The sequence below is a fragment of the Pristiophorus japonicus genome, chromosome 5 (genome assembly GCF_044704955.1).
Source record: "Pristiophorus japonicus isolate sPriJap1 chromosome 5, sPriJap1.hap1, whole genome shotgun sequence".
Classification (NCBI taxonomy): Eukaryota; Metazoa; Chordata; class Chondrichthyes; family Pristiophoridae; genus Pristiophorus; species Pristiophorus japonicus.
In genome coordinates this window covers 288,513,133-288,526,918 of record NC_091981.1, presented here as the reverse complement: position 1 = coordinate 288,526,918, position 13,786 = coordinate 288,513,133, and the positions used below count along the sequence as shown (strand labels likewise).

The 13,786-nt window shown below is 40.8% G+C and overlaps 1 protein-coding gene across 2 annotated transcripts in view; it reads left to right on the top strand.

The window, feature by feature from the left end:
• The first annotated feature begins 417 nt into the window (after positions 1-417).
• ctdspla (CTD (carboxy-terminal domain, RNA polymerase II, polypeptide A) small phosphatase-like a) overlaps positions 418-13,786 on the top strand; it is a 169,188-nt gene continuing 155,819 nt past the window's right edge. Inside the window, exon 1 of one of the 2 annotated variants that reach the window (XM_070881780.1) lies at positions 418-661. In XM_070881780.1, the coding sequence (XP_070737881.1) occupies positions 592-661 (70 nt within the window). In that variant the 5' untranslated portion in view covers positions 418-591. The remainder of the gene's footprint in view (positions 662-13,786) is intronic. The other variant, XM_070881781.1, reaches the window with a different exon arrangement.

The following is a 13,786-nucleotide window of genomic DNA, read 5'->3' as shown; positions in this document are numbered from 1 at the left end:
GAGACCAAACGACGACATTTGACAAGAAAAAAAAAGCCCCAACCCAGGAGCAGGGACGCCGCCGCCGCCGCCAGGGAAAGGATTTAAAAACAAACAATACTTTGGAAGACCGATAAACATTATTTTTTCTTACCAGGATTGAGAGAGGAAACACAAAAGGCGGACATTTGCGGCGTGTGGGTCGGGTTTGATTCTGTGAGCGGACAGCTTGGCTCGGCTCCTTCCTCCCGGGCCGCGGGAACGGTTGAAGGCGGTTAATTTTTGAATTTTTTGATGTTGTCGCTGATATAAACATTAATATAAATGGTCGACTGACTTTAAATCTTTATTTTTTTTTTGTTGGGGGGTGGGTGGGGGGGGAGGGCAAAAAAAAAAGTTGTAGGGAATATATTTTCTGCATTATTTTTTTTTTGGGGGGGGGGAAAAAGTACTTAAATTTCGCCCTCCTCCCTGTGGCGTGTATAAATATATATATATATATTTTTTTTTCTTCTGCGGGTTTGGGCAAAAGGGAGGGAGTTTGTTTTCGGTGCATTTTCTGAAGGGAATCGAGGAGGGCCCGGCGGCCGAAAGCAGAAAAGGGTTTGTTCGATGGACAGCACGTCCATTATAACGCAGGTCAGCAAAGAGGATGAGATTATTTCATCGTCCCAGGAAAAAGGTAAGGAAATGGACATTTAAAAATGTAAGATACATATATAAAACATGAATAATGTGAAGGGGTGGGGAGATTAAGGGGGGGGGGGGCGGGCGCGCTGAGGATTCCTGAGTTTGAAAAGTGGAGACCAATGTTGTCTTTCTTGGTCTATCCAAGCTTTAGATATTCTTTTTTTTTAAGAAATGGAAAAGCCGATTTTAAATTTTTTATAAAGGCACCCCCCCTCTCCAATGTGACTTAAATAAAGTCTTCATTGAGGTTCCTGCGTTTGATTTCAGTTTTAGATTTCCTACCCCCCCCCCCCCCCTAACTAAAAGTGATCATTTTGTTTGCACTGTTCTTATTTGGGGAAAAGTGAGAAGAAATAGTTGAGACAAATGTATAAATGAATCATAGTCGAGAGAGACAGTGGAGACCCTCTTTCCACTCGCTCTCCGTTCCCCCCTCTCAAAAGTGAAAATGTTTTTTTCAGATTTTGTACTTGGGTGTAAAGGTAAGAATAATATCTCTGCTTTTGTTTACTGCCAGGAATGACGATGAATTAATGATGTTTTGAACCCTTAAAGCCACCCTGCTATAACAAGAAAAATAAAGCGGGTGTTTGTCAGCATTTAGCAATGTTTTTATGTGAGCTCTTCCCCCGCCTCTTCTGTTTAGTCATCTTTCACAATTGGAGAAAATGAAGAGAAAATAGCCCCAAAAAATAGATCGGGGAAATAGTGTTTCCTCTGACTCGGCGCAACTACTAGGTGGTTTTGCACCTTGGGCAGGAAAAGAAAATGTGCATTTGCTTCTCATTTAGAGAGTCAGCATTCTGGAGTTGGTGGAAAAATATGTTATAATAGTGTTGGATCAGTCAAAAAAAATATAATGCACATGGTTCATATTAGTAACAAGATTTTTTTTTAAAAAAAGGTTAAAAGTCTGCGGTTTCAAACTAGGATCTAGTGCATCCTTTTTAGAGGGAATGGAACACTAGATGAGGTTTGATATAATATAGCTTAATTGTGCAGAGAAGTTTTGTTTCAGGAAGTTTTGGTCCAAAATAGGACATTTTTGGCAAGCATTTTAAAATCAATGATCAACCCTGATCTGATACTCCGAAATCTGAACTGTGTGAGGAAGCATAGAGGGAGCCGCCCCCTTCCAGTCTTGAGAAGGCTCCTAGTAAAATATATTTGTCAAAACGACTTCACAATTTTATTTAATTTTTGCTTATGAATTTTAAGTTTTGTGTGGCTTATTTTGTTACCATTTATAACTATTCCCTTGTGTAGTAATTTCAGGAATTTCCATTACATTCAGTATTCCCAGGAGAAAGGTTTTTTTATTTATTTAAAAAAAAAAGGGGGAATTTTACTTCCAGACAAGTACTTAAACATGTGTGGTCTGGAATCAGTGGCAGTACTGTTTGTATTTCCATACTTGCGCTTCTGTTATAATAACAAAAATGTAGCTTTTAAAATTGATGTAAATGTGTGGCTAGAAACAAGAGAACTTGTCACAGGGCAGCAGTGCGACACAATTAATATCTGCTCTCATCGGGTCGACGGTAACTCCCATCGTGACTTTGTCACTCTCAAAGTAGCTGGTCAGCTCTGTTTGTGGAGATATAATTCATCAAATTGTGCCTACGTAATATCTTGCGTTTGTGTTTTCTTTGTCTCTTCATTGCTTGAAATGAAACAGCACATTTGATAAACAACAAGGGACTTTACGAAGTCCCACCTACCAGTTTTATGAAGCATGTAGCAGAAAGTTTATATTACATATGAATGCAAGTTTGTTTCTTTTACACACTAGGCTGTGCTGCTACTTTATACTTAATTTCTCTACCCCCACCCCCCCAAAAAAAACACAGGCTACAGTCTTGTTTTGCAGTACCTTTCCACTACCTAAGACATGGTGCACTTTCCTTTTGCTCTCTTTGCTGAGCAAGGTCTTGTGTTAGGAAACTGGAGGTTAATGCTGCCTGGCTTCAGTTAACTTTCTAAATAGTTCCCTTTGTGCAGACTTTTAGCTTGGTGCTTATTTTTTAAATTTGAAAAAGGAACATATCCCTTTGTAAAGGTTAAATGCTTTTTGGATTACAAGGTTGACATGTTGTGTTGTGCAGTTTGGTGACATTTTCACAACACGCCTGTGCTGCCTTGGCACTCTTTTCAGTATGTGCTTTTTTCATGTTGTTTTTGATTTGCTTCAGAATTAGAAACCCACATTGCTTTAATCCAGCAAATATTGGACCACGATTTTTTTTAGTAGTGATCTGAATGTTTACATGCCATTTTGTTCATCTGAAAAAAAAAATTCCCTTGGGATGTCAGCTGTAAACTTTCCATATGAGAAGTCCGAAATATACAGTACAACTGTGCTTGATTGACTGCCACCACAGACACATACACATGTAACTCGTTTTCTGAGAACAATTTTACGATGGATATTTTATGATGGTACTAAAGCCAACCAATCCAACTTGAAAAGAACACTTTGTCTGACACTTACAGACTAATTAAAATTAAAAATGTTGTAATCTGTCAGTGCTATTACTTTGCTATAAATCGCCTTTGCTCAACATGGTGACACCCTCACGGTAACAAGAGGAGCCATTGCTGTAAACAGTAGAAAGTGCCATACTGGTCAGAGGAATTTTCTGATCATTTTGCTGTAAATTGTATAATAGCTGTCAAATCTTGCAACAGGAATGTCTCTGGTGTTAAAAGACATTGATTATAATGTATGAATTGGAATCATTCCAAAGCGGTAATCTTTGGGTTCAGATGAGGATTGTGAGTCATTGAAGATTTACAGTCTGAATTCCTGGGATTAGGTTATTCATTTATGATGATACCCAGGTTTTAATTCTTTGCATACTAACATGTCATTGTAGTTGTGCATTGACTATTATCTACATAAACCTGTAGTTAGTCCATGACAGACTGTTAATACTCATGTGAAGGCCGATTTACACCAAGACCTTGAAGAACAAGTTTTCAATTCAGCGTGTACAATGTATCCACTGAATTTTTCAATTAGATTATTGCTCCGTAAACTTTGTGAGAAATCCCATGGTATTTTCAGTGTACGGAGGTATATAGAAGCAGAACTCGCTTTATGTATAAATGGATGTGAATTTGATGTTGGCTGTATAAATGTAAAACTGAGGCTGGTGAAAGGTCGGTACCTGCCTTCCAGAAAGGTGGCTTTTGTCTTCAATCCTCGTACAAATATTCATTCATGTGTTTTAATAAAACCCAGGAAAGGGTCCTTTGGCGGTGTGACAATTCCCTCCTATGGATCATTCAACCTGGAGATGACTGACTTTTTTAATGCATTATTTTATATCTACATGGAATTTGTGGGGAGTCAGTGAATTTCAAAGGCTAATGGGATATTTTAAAGCGCTGATTTGCTGGGATCCAGAGACCACATACTGCACCATGAAAAAGTGGGAAACAGGTGTGAAATGGAACTTAAAGTTTGTGCCAGAGTGTGTTCTAGACAGTGGCTAGATCCTCTGTTGTCAGGGCAGAGTGCAGTTTTTAAGGATTAGCCATTTGCTGCTGTCATTGCACATAAGCTTGTGCTATTCTGTACGTGGCCTTGTTTAATTTCTATTTTTTTTTAAAATAGAGGTTTGTCACTTTGGATTCTGCACCTACCTTGTGTTTTCTGGAATGGTTTGGAGAGAAATGAAGTGCATTAGGATCGAGCGATCCAGGATTGTGCCAGTCCCAAAGTGTGCAAGTTCTTCACGGGGTCAGAAAAGCACAGGGCTGCAGCCTCTGCTTTGTATGGCATGCCAGGGAAGTGTGGTGATACTGTTGCAAGAGGGAACAGCTTATTAAAGTCCCCTGAATTTACATCACAAGTGGTAGCAAGTTGTGAGGGACATCTGTCCTGTGACACTTTCCAAAGTCTTAACTTACTTAATGGGAATGAAAATAACATGTTCAGAATGCATACTCTCAAGGCTGGCAGAAACTCAGTTTTCATTAGAAAGTTCAATATCCTCGAGTGAATGGCATGATATTGCCACGAAATCTCAAGATTTACTGCTGCAGTGTATTTGATAGGCATGTGGGTGGTTCGGCTGAATTTGTGCCCCACTCCAACATCTACCAAGTAAAAATAAAAGGCTGTGATAAATACAAGATGACCCGTTTACGTAGCGTGAGGATGTAAGAATTTTGGGCCTCCATCATGTGAACTTGGCTGTAGTTTTGATCTCGCAGTTTATGATGCCCTCCCGATTGTGTGGCATGCTCCGTGATTTTTACTGGATAAGGGAATCAAGAGATATGGATCAAAGATGGGTAAAATGGAGTTGAATCAGTTTGTTGCTGATCTGTACCTCAATAGTGGAACAGACTTGAAGGGCTGAGTGATCATCTTCTGTCTAAAATATGTCTTTCTGATTTTTTTAATGTTGAAATATTCCACCAGGGAAGCTGACAATATATGACTCCCTGACTGGATTCTATGTCAGTGATTGTCCCCTAACCCAAACCCATGCCTCTTTACACTAATTCATGAGCAACAAAAGGGAATTGGGTAAGTACCTGAAGGAAAAAGAAACTGCAGTGCAATTTGCAAACTGGGTGAGGGTGGAATTGATGTCAACAGTGTGGCAAACTTGATGGACTGAAAGGCCTTTTCTTCTTATGTTCTTTTTGTTACTCTGATAATGAGAACTTATCACATACAAGTTCTCTTTTCACTTCTTCTGCTGAGAATAAAATGCTTGCTTTAAAGTAACTGAGTGGTGTGGTGTGTTGGAGTACCAATATGCCACCCCTCAGAATGGTAAGGCACCGTTCCCCCTATATTTTGAGTTGGTGCCCTCAGTTGTGCCACTCCGCATCAATGGAAGCACTGACCAGCAGCTGTGCTTCTCCATAGGATAGTAGAAGGGCTGCCTTCAAGCTGGCTGACCTACATTTTCAGTCCACTAACAGCTCGATTCTATAATTCTCATCCGAATATTCACATCCCTCCACGACCTTGCTCCTCCCTATGTCTGTAACCCCCGCCAGCTCTACAACCCTCCGACAACTCTGGCCTCTTGTCCATCCCCCACCATTGGTGGTTGCGCCTTCTGCTGTCTCGGCCCTAAGCTCTGGAATGCCCTCCCTAATCCACTCTGCCTCTCTCCCCTCCTTTAAGACGCTGCTTAAAACCAACCACTTTGACTAAGTGTTTGGTCACCTGTCCTAATAACTACTTTTTTGGCTTGGTGTTAGTTTCTCTTGTGAAATGCCTTGGGCCGTTTTTATTATGTTAAACACTATATAAATGCAAGCTGTTCAGTGATTGGTTCAGAGGGGCACTGGCAGGGTGCTGTGGAGAAGGGAGAGCAAGTTAACCATTTGCTGTGTGGAGTAGGTGTACTAGGGAAAGAAATAACTGGAAAAAGATGAAGGATTAATTCCCTTTGCAAAAAAAAAGGAAAAATTTTTTCGACCACAAATCAACTTGCATTTTTTTCAAGTCATTCACACACAATCTATTCATTAAATGGTACAACTTTTCCTTGCATTTGCTTCTAGACAATGTCTTTCAACTTTGAGTTATGACAAAACACATTCAAGTAGTACAATATATTTATTTGGAGTCAACAAACTGGGAAGACAGAGAGGCGCTTGAAGCCAGAAGATAATTAAAGTTGAGTATTTCAGTCTTCAGATCCTGACAACAGTTTGCAGGGTTAATAGTGTTAATTCGTTTTACAAATGCAGCATGTATATTTTAAGAGATTTTTTTTCCAACAAAGCAAACTTCAAAGGCATTAGATATGAAGGTAGGTTGTACACCGATTTACATATGTAATCCTAGCAGCAATGGTCAGCTGGTATTCCTGTACCCTGTACACATTCTGCCGTAAGGAACACATTTTATTTGAAAAATAAATCTTGCCAAGTGTGCTGCGTTGGAATAGTGAATCGAGTTTCTCTGGTCAGATTGAAGATCTTCCCCCTCCTGATCTCACCATTTCCCGAGCGCCCGTGCAGTGTAAAGAATGTTCTTGCATTCACTGACAAAATATAAGCAAGTGAGGCCATTTAAGAACTTAACTGGTGGTGCTTTCAATCTCTGTTGGACTTGTTGAGGAATGCAGAATTTTGTCGTATATTCAGGGGGCAGCTCTTTCGGATTCCTTGATTATAATAATCTCGCGACTAATTACTTATAATAAGTTGCTTTGCAAAGACAATAAACACTGCATTTTGTTGCAGACTGATTATTTAACTGGGAACTGCTTTCATCTGAATTGCTTTGATGATCTTAAATCTTGTATATGATGAGAGAGATTGATTTATTTTTTGGTGTCTGTGCCTCCTCCTCTTCCTGTATTCTGTGCTTTTGAACCTGTTGGTCAGAGCAGATATAACAGTGATGCTGAGGAGACTGCTTGCCCCATTTACAAAGTCTCTGAAAGAAGGGGAATTCTATTCAAAATGTCCATTCAGAGGTTACCTGTGACACCATTTCAAAGCCCCAAATATTTTAACAACGGGATTGAGATTTACCATTTCAGTTGTACAAATAGCCCACCTTTGACAGGATTATTTGCAAATTCAGAAGTTTATGTTGTCTATGAATAGAGGAAGAATAATGTGAGTTTATGGAGATAAGTGGTGTTCCTATACAAATATGCTGCATGTTGTATCAAGGTTTTAATCCTGAGAACTCTAAATATGTTTTAAATAGCTGTACTATATAACGCTGTACTCTGCTTTCCCTACATATGTGTTCAATTACAGAACTTTCTGTGAGTACAGTCAAATAACTTTTAGCTTGAGTTCAAAAATCACCATCTTGTCTTGATGCTGTTTGAAGGCCATGTGTTTAAGCACTCCAACTTTCTCTAAGAGACCTCTCTGATCATAACCTCAACTTTGCCATCTTGTTTCTAGTCAAAATTTAATGAGATTGATATTCGTTTACATTTACAAATGATTTTGAAGACAAGAGCTCCATTGTGTGTCAGCACCCAACAACATGAAGTAGAGCAGGGAAAAATAACACTTGGGCTCACTCCTGATATTTTCTGTTTGTTTATTTGGCTGTGTGGACGGAATCTCCAAGTTGATTCTAGCCAGCCTTGAGACAGGGATAATCGCTGTGTTGAGAGGTATTCTCGCAGACCTGCAAGGTGGTTGCCTGACTCTGGAGTACAGGAGGGGAGCCAAAAAGACTAGCCCAATATTTGTTGTTTACAGTATGTAGCCGATCTGTGGTAGTCTGGGTCTGGAGTGTGATTCTGTGGCGTCCAGCTGATGGACTAGCCTGCTATTTAAGGGCACTGTTTAGGTATTCCAACTTTGGGGAACTTGCCTAAGTAGGTCTTGAGGTCAGTTAGGGACTAATTATTGTTGTTTGAAGTTTCTGTAGATGACAAAATTTGATATACAGGTTTACAAGTTTTATATAAAAAGATAGAGGCAGTAAAATTAGTCCACGGTAGTAGACAGGCTGACAGTAAATCGGCAGCCTGTTTTACACTGTCCTGATTTTGTTTTCTATTTATTTCTGGTGTAGACCAATTTCACCCTTAGGAGGAAGAAAGTCCAATTTTATTTGTTTGCACCTCCGAGCAATAGAATGACTAAATTAAAATCTCACCTTTTCCTTCATTCATTCAACTTCACACATTATGTCACACACACTTTCCCACATTACAACAGCTAAAATTACTTCATTGGCTGTAAAGTGCTTTGAGACGTCCGGTGGTCTTGAAAGGCGCTATATAAATCCAAGTCTTTTTATTATCATTTTGTTTTGGTAGAAAGGAACATGATGACAACTTGCATTTCTGCAGTGCTTCTCATGTTTTCTCTAGTACATCTCATGTACAGGAAGCAAGATACCTCAAAAGTGCTTAACATTAGAAGGTCAAAACAAATCAAGTGGGGGAAATGGAAAGGGTTGGGGGAGACAAAAGGCATGGGCAAAGGGAAGGACTTGGTGTTGGTGGGGCGGGTTTGAAAGCAGGGACAGAAGCTCAAAGACTGAGGGAAGCAAGCAAGAAGTTCGAGAGGGCAGGAATGTCGTGGCTGAAGTGGGCACCAGTGGTGGAGCATGTAGCCAGTGGGGGGGGGGGGGGGACAAGAAAAAAGCCAGCATCGGAGGAGCGCAAGGTTATGTGAAGGGATCACCTAAGGTAGGGTGGGATTTGAAAGCAAGGCTGAGAATTTCAAAGTAAACCTGTTTGGGCACAGGGAGCCAATGGTGCTCGGAAGGGATGGAGTTGATGGGGATGTGCAACTCTGCAAGCGAAGACACGTCCTGCCATGTTTTCCGTGACTTCAGCTTGTGGATGGTTGAGGCGGGGTGGCTAGCTCGGGGAGTTTTCGAGAAACCGAGCCTGGGGGTGGTGAAGCCGTGGATTAGGGTTTTGGTGATGGAGGAGAGCTGAGTGGAAGCAAGCATTGATAGCTGAGTGGATGTGAGGAGAGGTTAAGCAACACACTTGATTTCTTGTCCGTGTATATTTTCCTAAATTTCATACAATTAGCATAAGTGTGCGCGCAGGAATGCAAATCAATGGATTTCATTCATCATTGGCATGGCCACTGGCTTACAATGATGGAATAAATCAAATACTGCTTTAATTTTGTTTCCATGAAATCTGAAGACCAGTGGCCCTGCTTGTGATATACATGGAGTAGGCTGCTATTCCCCATCAGGTTATGATGACTGGATAAGTCAAAGCCTGTTTTTATTGTCTAGGATTCTAGTGTTTTAGTGATTGCATATTGCGATCCTTGCCTATTTTCTGTTCAGAATTACTTTCATTTATCTTGGCAGATCACAGCTCTTGAACTTTCTCATCACCGTCATTTTCACGAGCCTTCAGTGAACGTGGAACCAAGAATATTCACCATTTCGAGACAGTTTGCTATGTGAGCTAAACTCTGTAGGGAGCAGATGTTCACCAATTGGCTAATCGTGTTGCTCCCTGCCCCGTGAGGAGCAGTTACGTGAAAGTCCCAGGCCATTGCAGCCGGGTTGTGCAAACCTCACCAGACAGGGATTTGGTTGACGTTGTCTGCAAGGCAGCTGGAGTACCATCAATAAGCATTCTTGTCTTGATCTGACGGCTCGGGCCCATAAACCTTTTAGCCTAGCACTGGTTAAAACTGGCCAACTCATTTGAATCCCACGTTCCGACTCTCCAGTACTTTGTTATACTCTGTTTGTATGCAGATTTGAACAAATGAGAACCTGTTCAATTCCTCACACTAGGTACGCCTAATCTTCCTAATTCTTGAGTGTTCAGCTGCTCCGTGTACAAATCTCTGTCCTGCCCTGTTGGTTCTTCTCTCACCCCCCCACCCCTGATGCTCCATGCAGTTGTTTTAAATTTAAATCTTGTGGTCTGATTCTCTCTTCAGTGCCCCTGGGTTGGTTTGTAGCCTCCACTCGAGGCTGAGGATCCAGCTCCTGCTGAAATCTCATTGGTTGCAAGCCGAGCAGTCTCCAAGGGCCAGTGTTGCAGTGCTTCCTGTGCCCCTCCCCATAGGATGACGGCACCTTCCTGTGTATATGCAAAACTGATTTACATACTCACGAGTTGATCTCGTATTTCTTTAGGTAAACATGGCCCAGTGTTGTGAAGTATTGGGTTTTATCTTTTTTAATTGATCTTGGCAAATCGTCAGCAAGATTAATTTTTTTTTTTCTCAAGGGACTGGCCCCAGGAAACTCGTACAATGAGGAAGTTTTATAACTTTTTTGAGATTATAAAATTTTGCTTTAGAAAGTGCAGGTAAGTTTATTTAAAAAAAAAAAAAATCCTAAATGGTGGCAATTTGTAATGCCTCAGCTCAGAGAATTTTCTATAGTGTTGGGGCCTGCTGTTACAACAAAATGAGCAAATGGAGGTCTGGTTACTCCATGTGGCTGAATTAATAAAAAAAAAGGGGAAAGGAGTGTTCCAGGCTAAAGTAACCGTCTACCTTTATTGATGCAATCAATGTCAGGATACATTTGACTTCGAAATCCAGCTAAAAGGACACAGTCTGCACAGCATTCGGCTTCGAAATGGTTGTAAGCTATAGTGGCGAGCCGCTGTTTAAAGATCCTAACCGCAACTGATTTATTTTAAATGAATGAACTGTGCTAAGGTTGAAGAGCATTTTCTGTGTACTGAGCTTGCAATCAATCAGTGAATGAAATGGCCACCCCCTGATAATGGACTGATACTTCCATTGCGCCTAGTCCTTCCTGCTGCTCGTTCTAAACATTGAAAATGTTGAGCATGTACACGGCTTTCTAGTATTGGGATTGAGGCACCAACTGCTTATGTTAACTGAATTAATGAGGTTTAAAAAGACGGATTTTTTCATTTCTTTGTTTTCCCCGGTGTGCTGATGAACATTTATCCCTCGACCAACAATATTAAAACACATTATCTCATTGCTGCTTGTGGGACTTGCTGTGTGCAATTTGGCTGCCGCATTTCCAACATTACAATAGTGACTACTGAGGTTCTGCGTGCCTTGTTGATGCTTTCTGTTTTGCAGCCAGACTTTTGAGCGTTGGCGGTCTATTCACCACTTGGGCATCACAGTTTAGCCAGATCCTTATCTTCATCCAATGTTCACACATGCATGTTCAGCAGCTGACTCACTCACCGAGCGATCAGGAGTGGGACCTGGCTGATCGGCCCGTCTTGTAGATCTGAAACCTGCGCATAGAACTATAGCCAATGCAGTAGTATGGGAGCTCTTCCTGGTGATTCTCCCCATGGCAAGTCACCAGAAGAAGGAGAGGAAAAAAATTGACAGGGTGGCATGTCGCCTTGCATCTGAAGTGGTAATTGTAGAAGCCACATGAATTTGTACATGACATAGTGAAATCTATAAAGAGCAGAGAAAAAAAATTTGAAAGTGGAATGAGAAAACCATCAAATTGTCAGGTTTCCAAGGACAGCATTATAATGCAGGGAGAGTACATTAACTATACACTTATGATGCATAATCATCATCAAGGCTGTATACAACTGATGCATAACTTCCCCACATTTCCAATTCTAACACCCTTCAGATAAAGGCCAGCATTTCATTAGCATTGTGATTACTTTTTTTAACTGTGCATTAGCTTTTACTTATTTGTGTATGTGGACACCCAAATCCCATTGTCCTCCACAGTTCCAAATTTCTCACCATTAAGACATTATTCTGATTTATCTTTCCCTGATCTTCCATAGTTTTGCCCACACAGTCTGCCTGCATCCCATTTTAACTTCCTACACCCATCCTCGCACCTTCGAGTGCCTCTTAACTTTGTGTCATCTGCTAGATTGGATGTACAACACTCTTCCTTCATCCAAGTCATTAATACATACGGTGAAAAGCTGAGGCCCCAGAACCGATCCTTGGAGAAAACCATTTATCACATCCTGCCAATCGGAGTACATTACCTTTATCCCGACTCTGACTCCTACCTCCCAACCAGTTACCAACCCATGTCACAAGGATACCTCCAATTCCCTGCTCTCTTATTTTTGTTAATCTCTTGTGTGGCACTTTTGGAAGTCCATCTAGATATTATCCATAGACACTACCTTCCACACTGTGCTCGTGACCTCTTCACAAAATGTAACTGGATTAATCAGGATTGAGCTACCATTCACAAATCCATGGTGACTTTCTGATCAGCTGATACTTGTTCAACTGCTTCGTCCCACTGGTAACTTCCCCACAATTGATATTAAACTGATAGATCTGTAGTTTCCTGCCTTTTCCCTCCCTCCCTCCCATAATGGGGTGATATTTGCAATTTTCCAATCCAATTCCTGAATTTGGAAAATTATGACAAACCCATTTGTAATTTCCTCCCCCTATTTCTTTTAATAGCTTGGAATCCGTCCGGTGTGGAGATTATCGATTTTTAAATCCCATTATTTACTTATTTCTTGGTTATTATTTAGTTATATTTATTTTACTTGTATTAAATCCATCAGGTTCCTCGCCTTTTCTTATGTTGAGTTTCCTTGTATGGCTGGTATTTTGTCCTTCCTCTACTAAGAATGGATACTCATTTAATAAGTTTGCCATTTCCTTATTGCCCATTATAGTCTCGCTTGCATCTGTCTGTAATGGGTCCACGTTCCTTTTTTACTATTCTCTTTCTCTCAATATATTGATAAAAACTTTTGCCGTTAGCTTTGCTATCCCTTGCAAGTGTTTTTCATATTCCCATTTTGCACCTCTTCTTCTTTTCTTTGTATCCCTTTGATGTTTTTTATAGCCCTCCCAGTTTGTTGGATTTCTACCTTTCCTTGTGTTTATGTAAGCCTTTTCAATTAGCTTGATACTGTCTCTCACCTAGTAATGGTGGCAGAAAGGCAGTTTTAAGGTGGCATAGAATCATAGAAATTTACAGCACAGGAGGCCATTTTGGCCTGTCGTGTCTCTGCCGGCCGACCAAAAGCTATCCAGCCTAATCCCACTTTCCAGCTCTTGGTCTGTAGCCCTGTAGGTTACGGCACTTCTAGTGCATATCCAAGTATTTTTTAAATGTGGTGAGGGTTCCTCCCTCAGGCAGTGAGTTCCAGACCCCCACCACCCTCTGGGTGAAGAAACATCTCTTAACCTTCCCCCAATTACTTTAAATCTATGCCCCTAGTTGTTGACCCCTCTGCCAAGGGAAACTAGTCCGTCCTATCCACTCTATCCAGGCCCCTCATTTTATACACCTCAATCAAGTCTCCCAGCCCCCTCTGTTCTAAAGAAAACAGACCTGTCCCCTTTTTTAAAAAAAAAATAAACTGAATCTGTCAGCAGCATTTCTGATTGCTAACTCCGGAAGTAGTTCTATAGAAGACAAACTAAGAGATTTTAGTTTTGGAATCTGATGCTCGCAATTTTAGACATGATTGGTTAAATACTCCAGTCAGGATCCAGCGTGTGTTTTCCCCATTTGCACAAGATCTTTTGTGTAATAACCAGGAAGTGGAGCTTCAGCTTGCTTTGATCGCATTGTGTTGTCACTGAGCCAATGTATGTAAATCTATCGGGTGCCCATTCTTAAGCTGCAAGTCTGCAACACATTTCAGCGTTTTTCATTTTTCATTCCGAGCCTAAGCTGCAAAAGAAGGAAAAGTTAACAAATCTTTGTTTA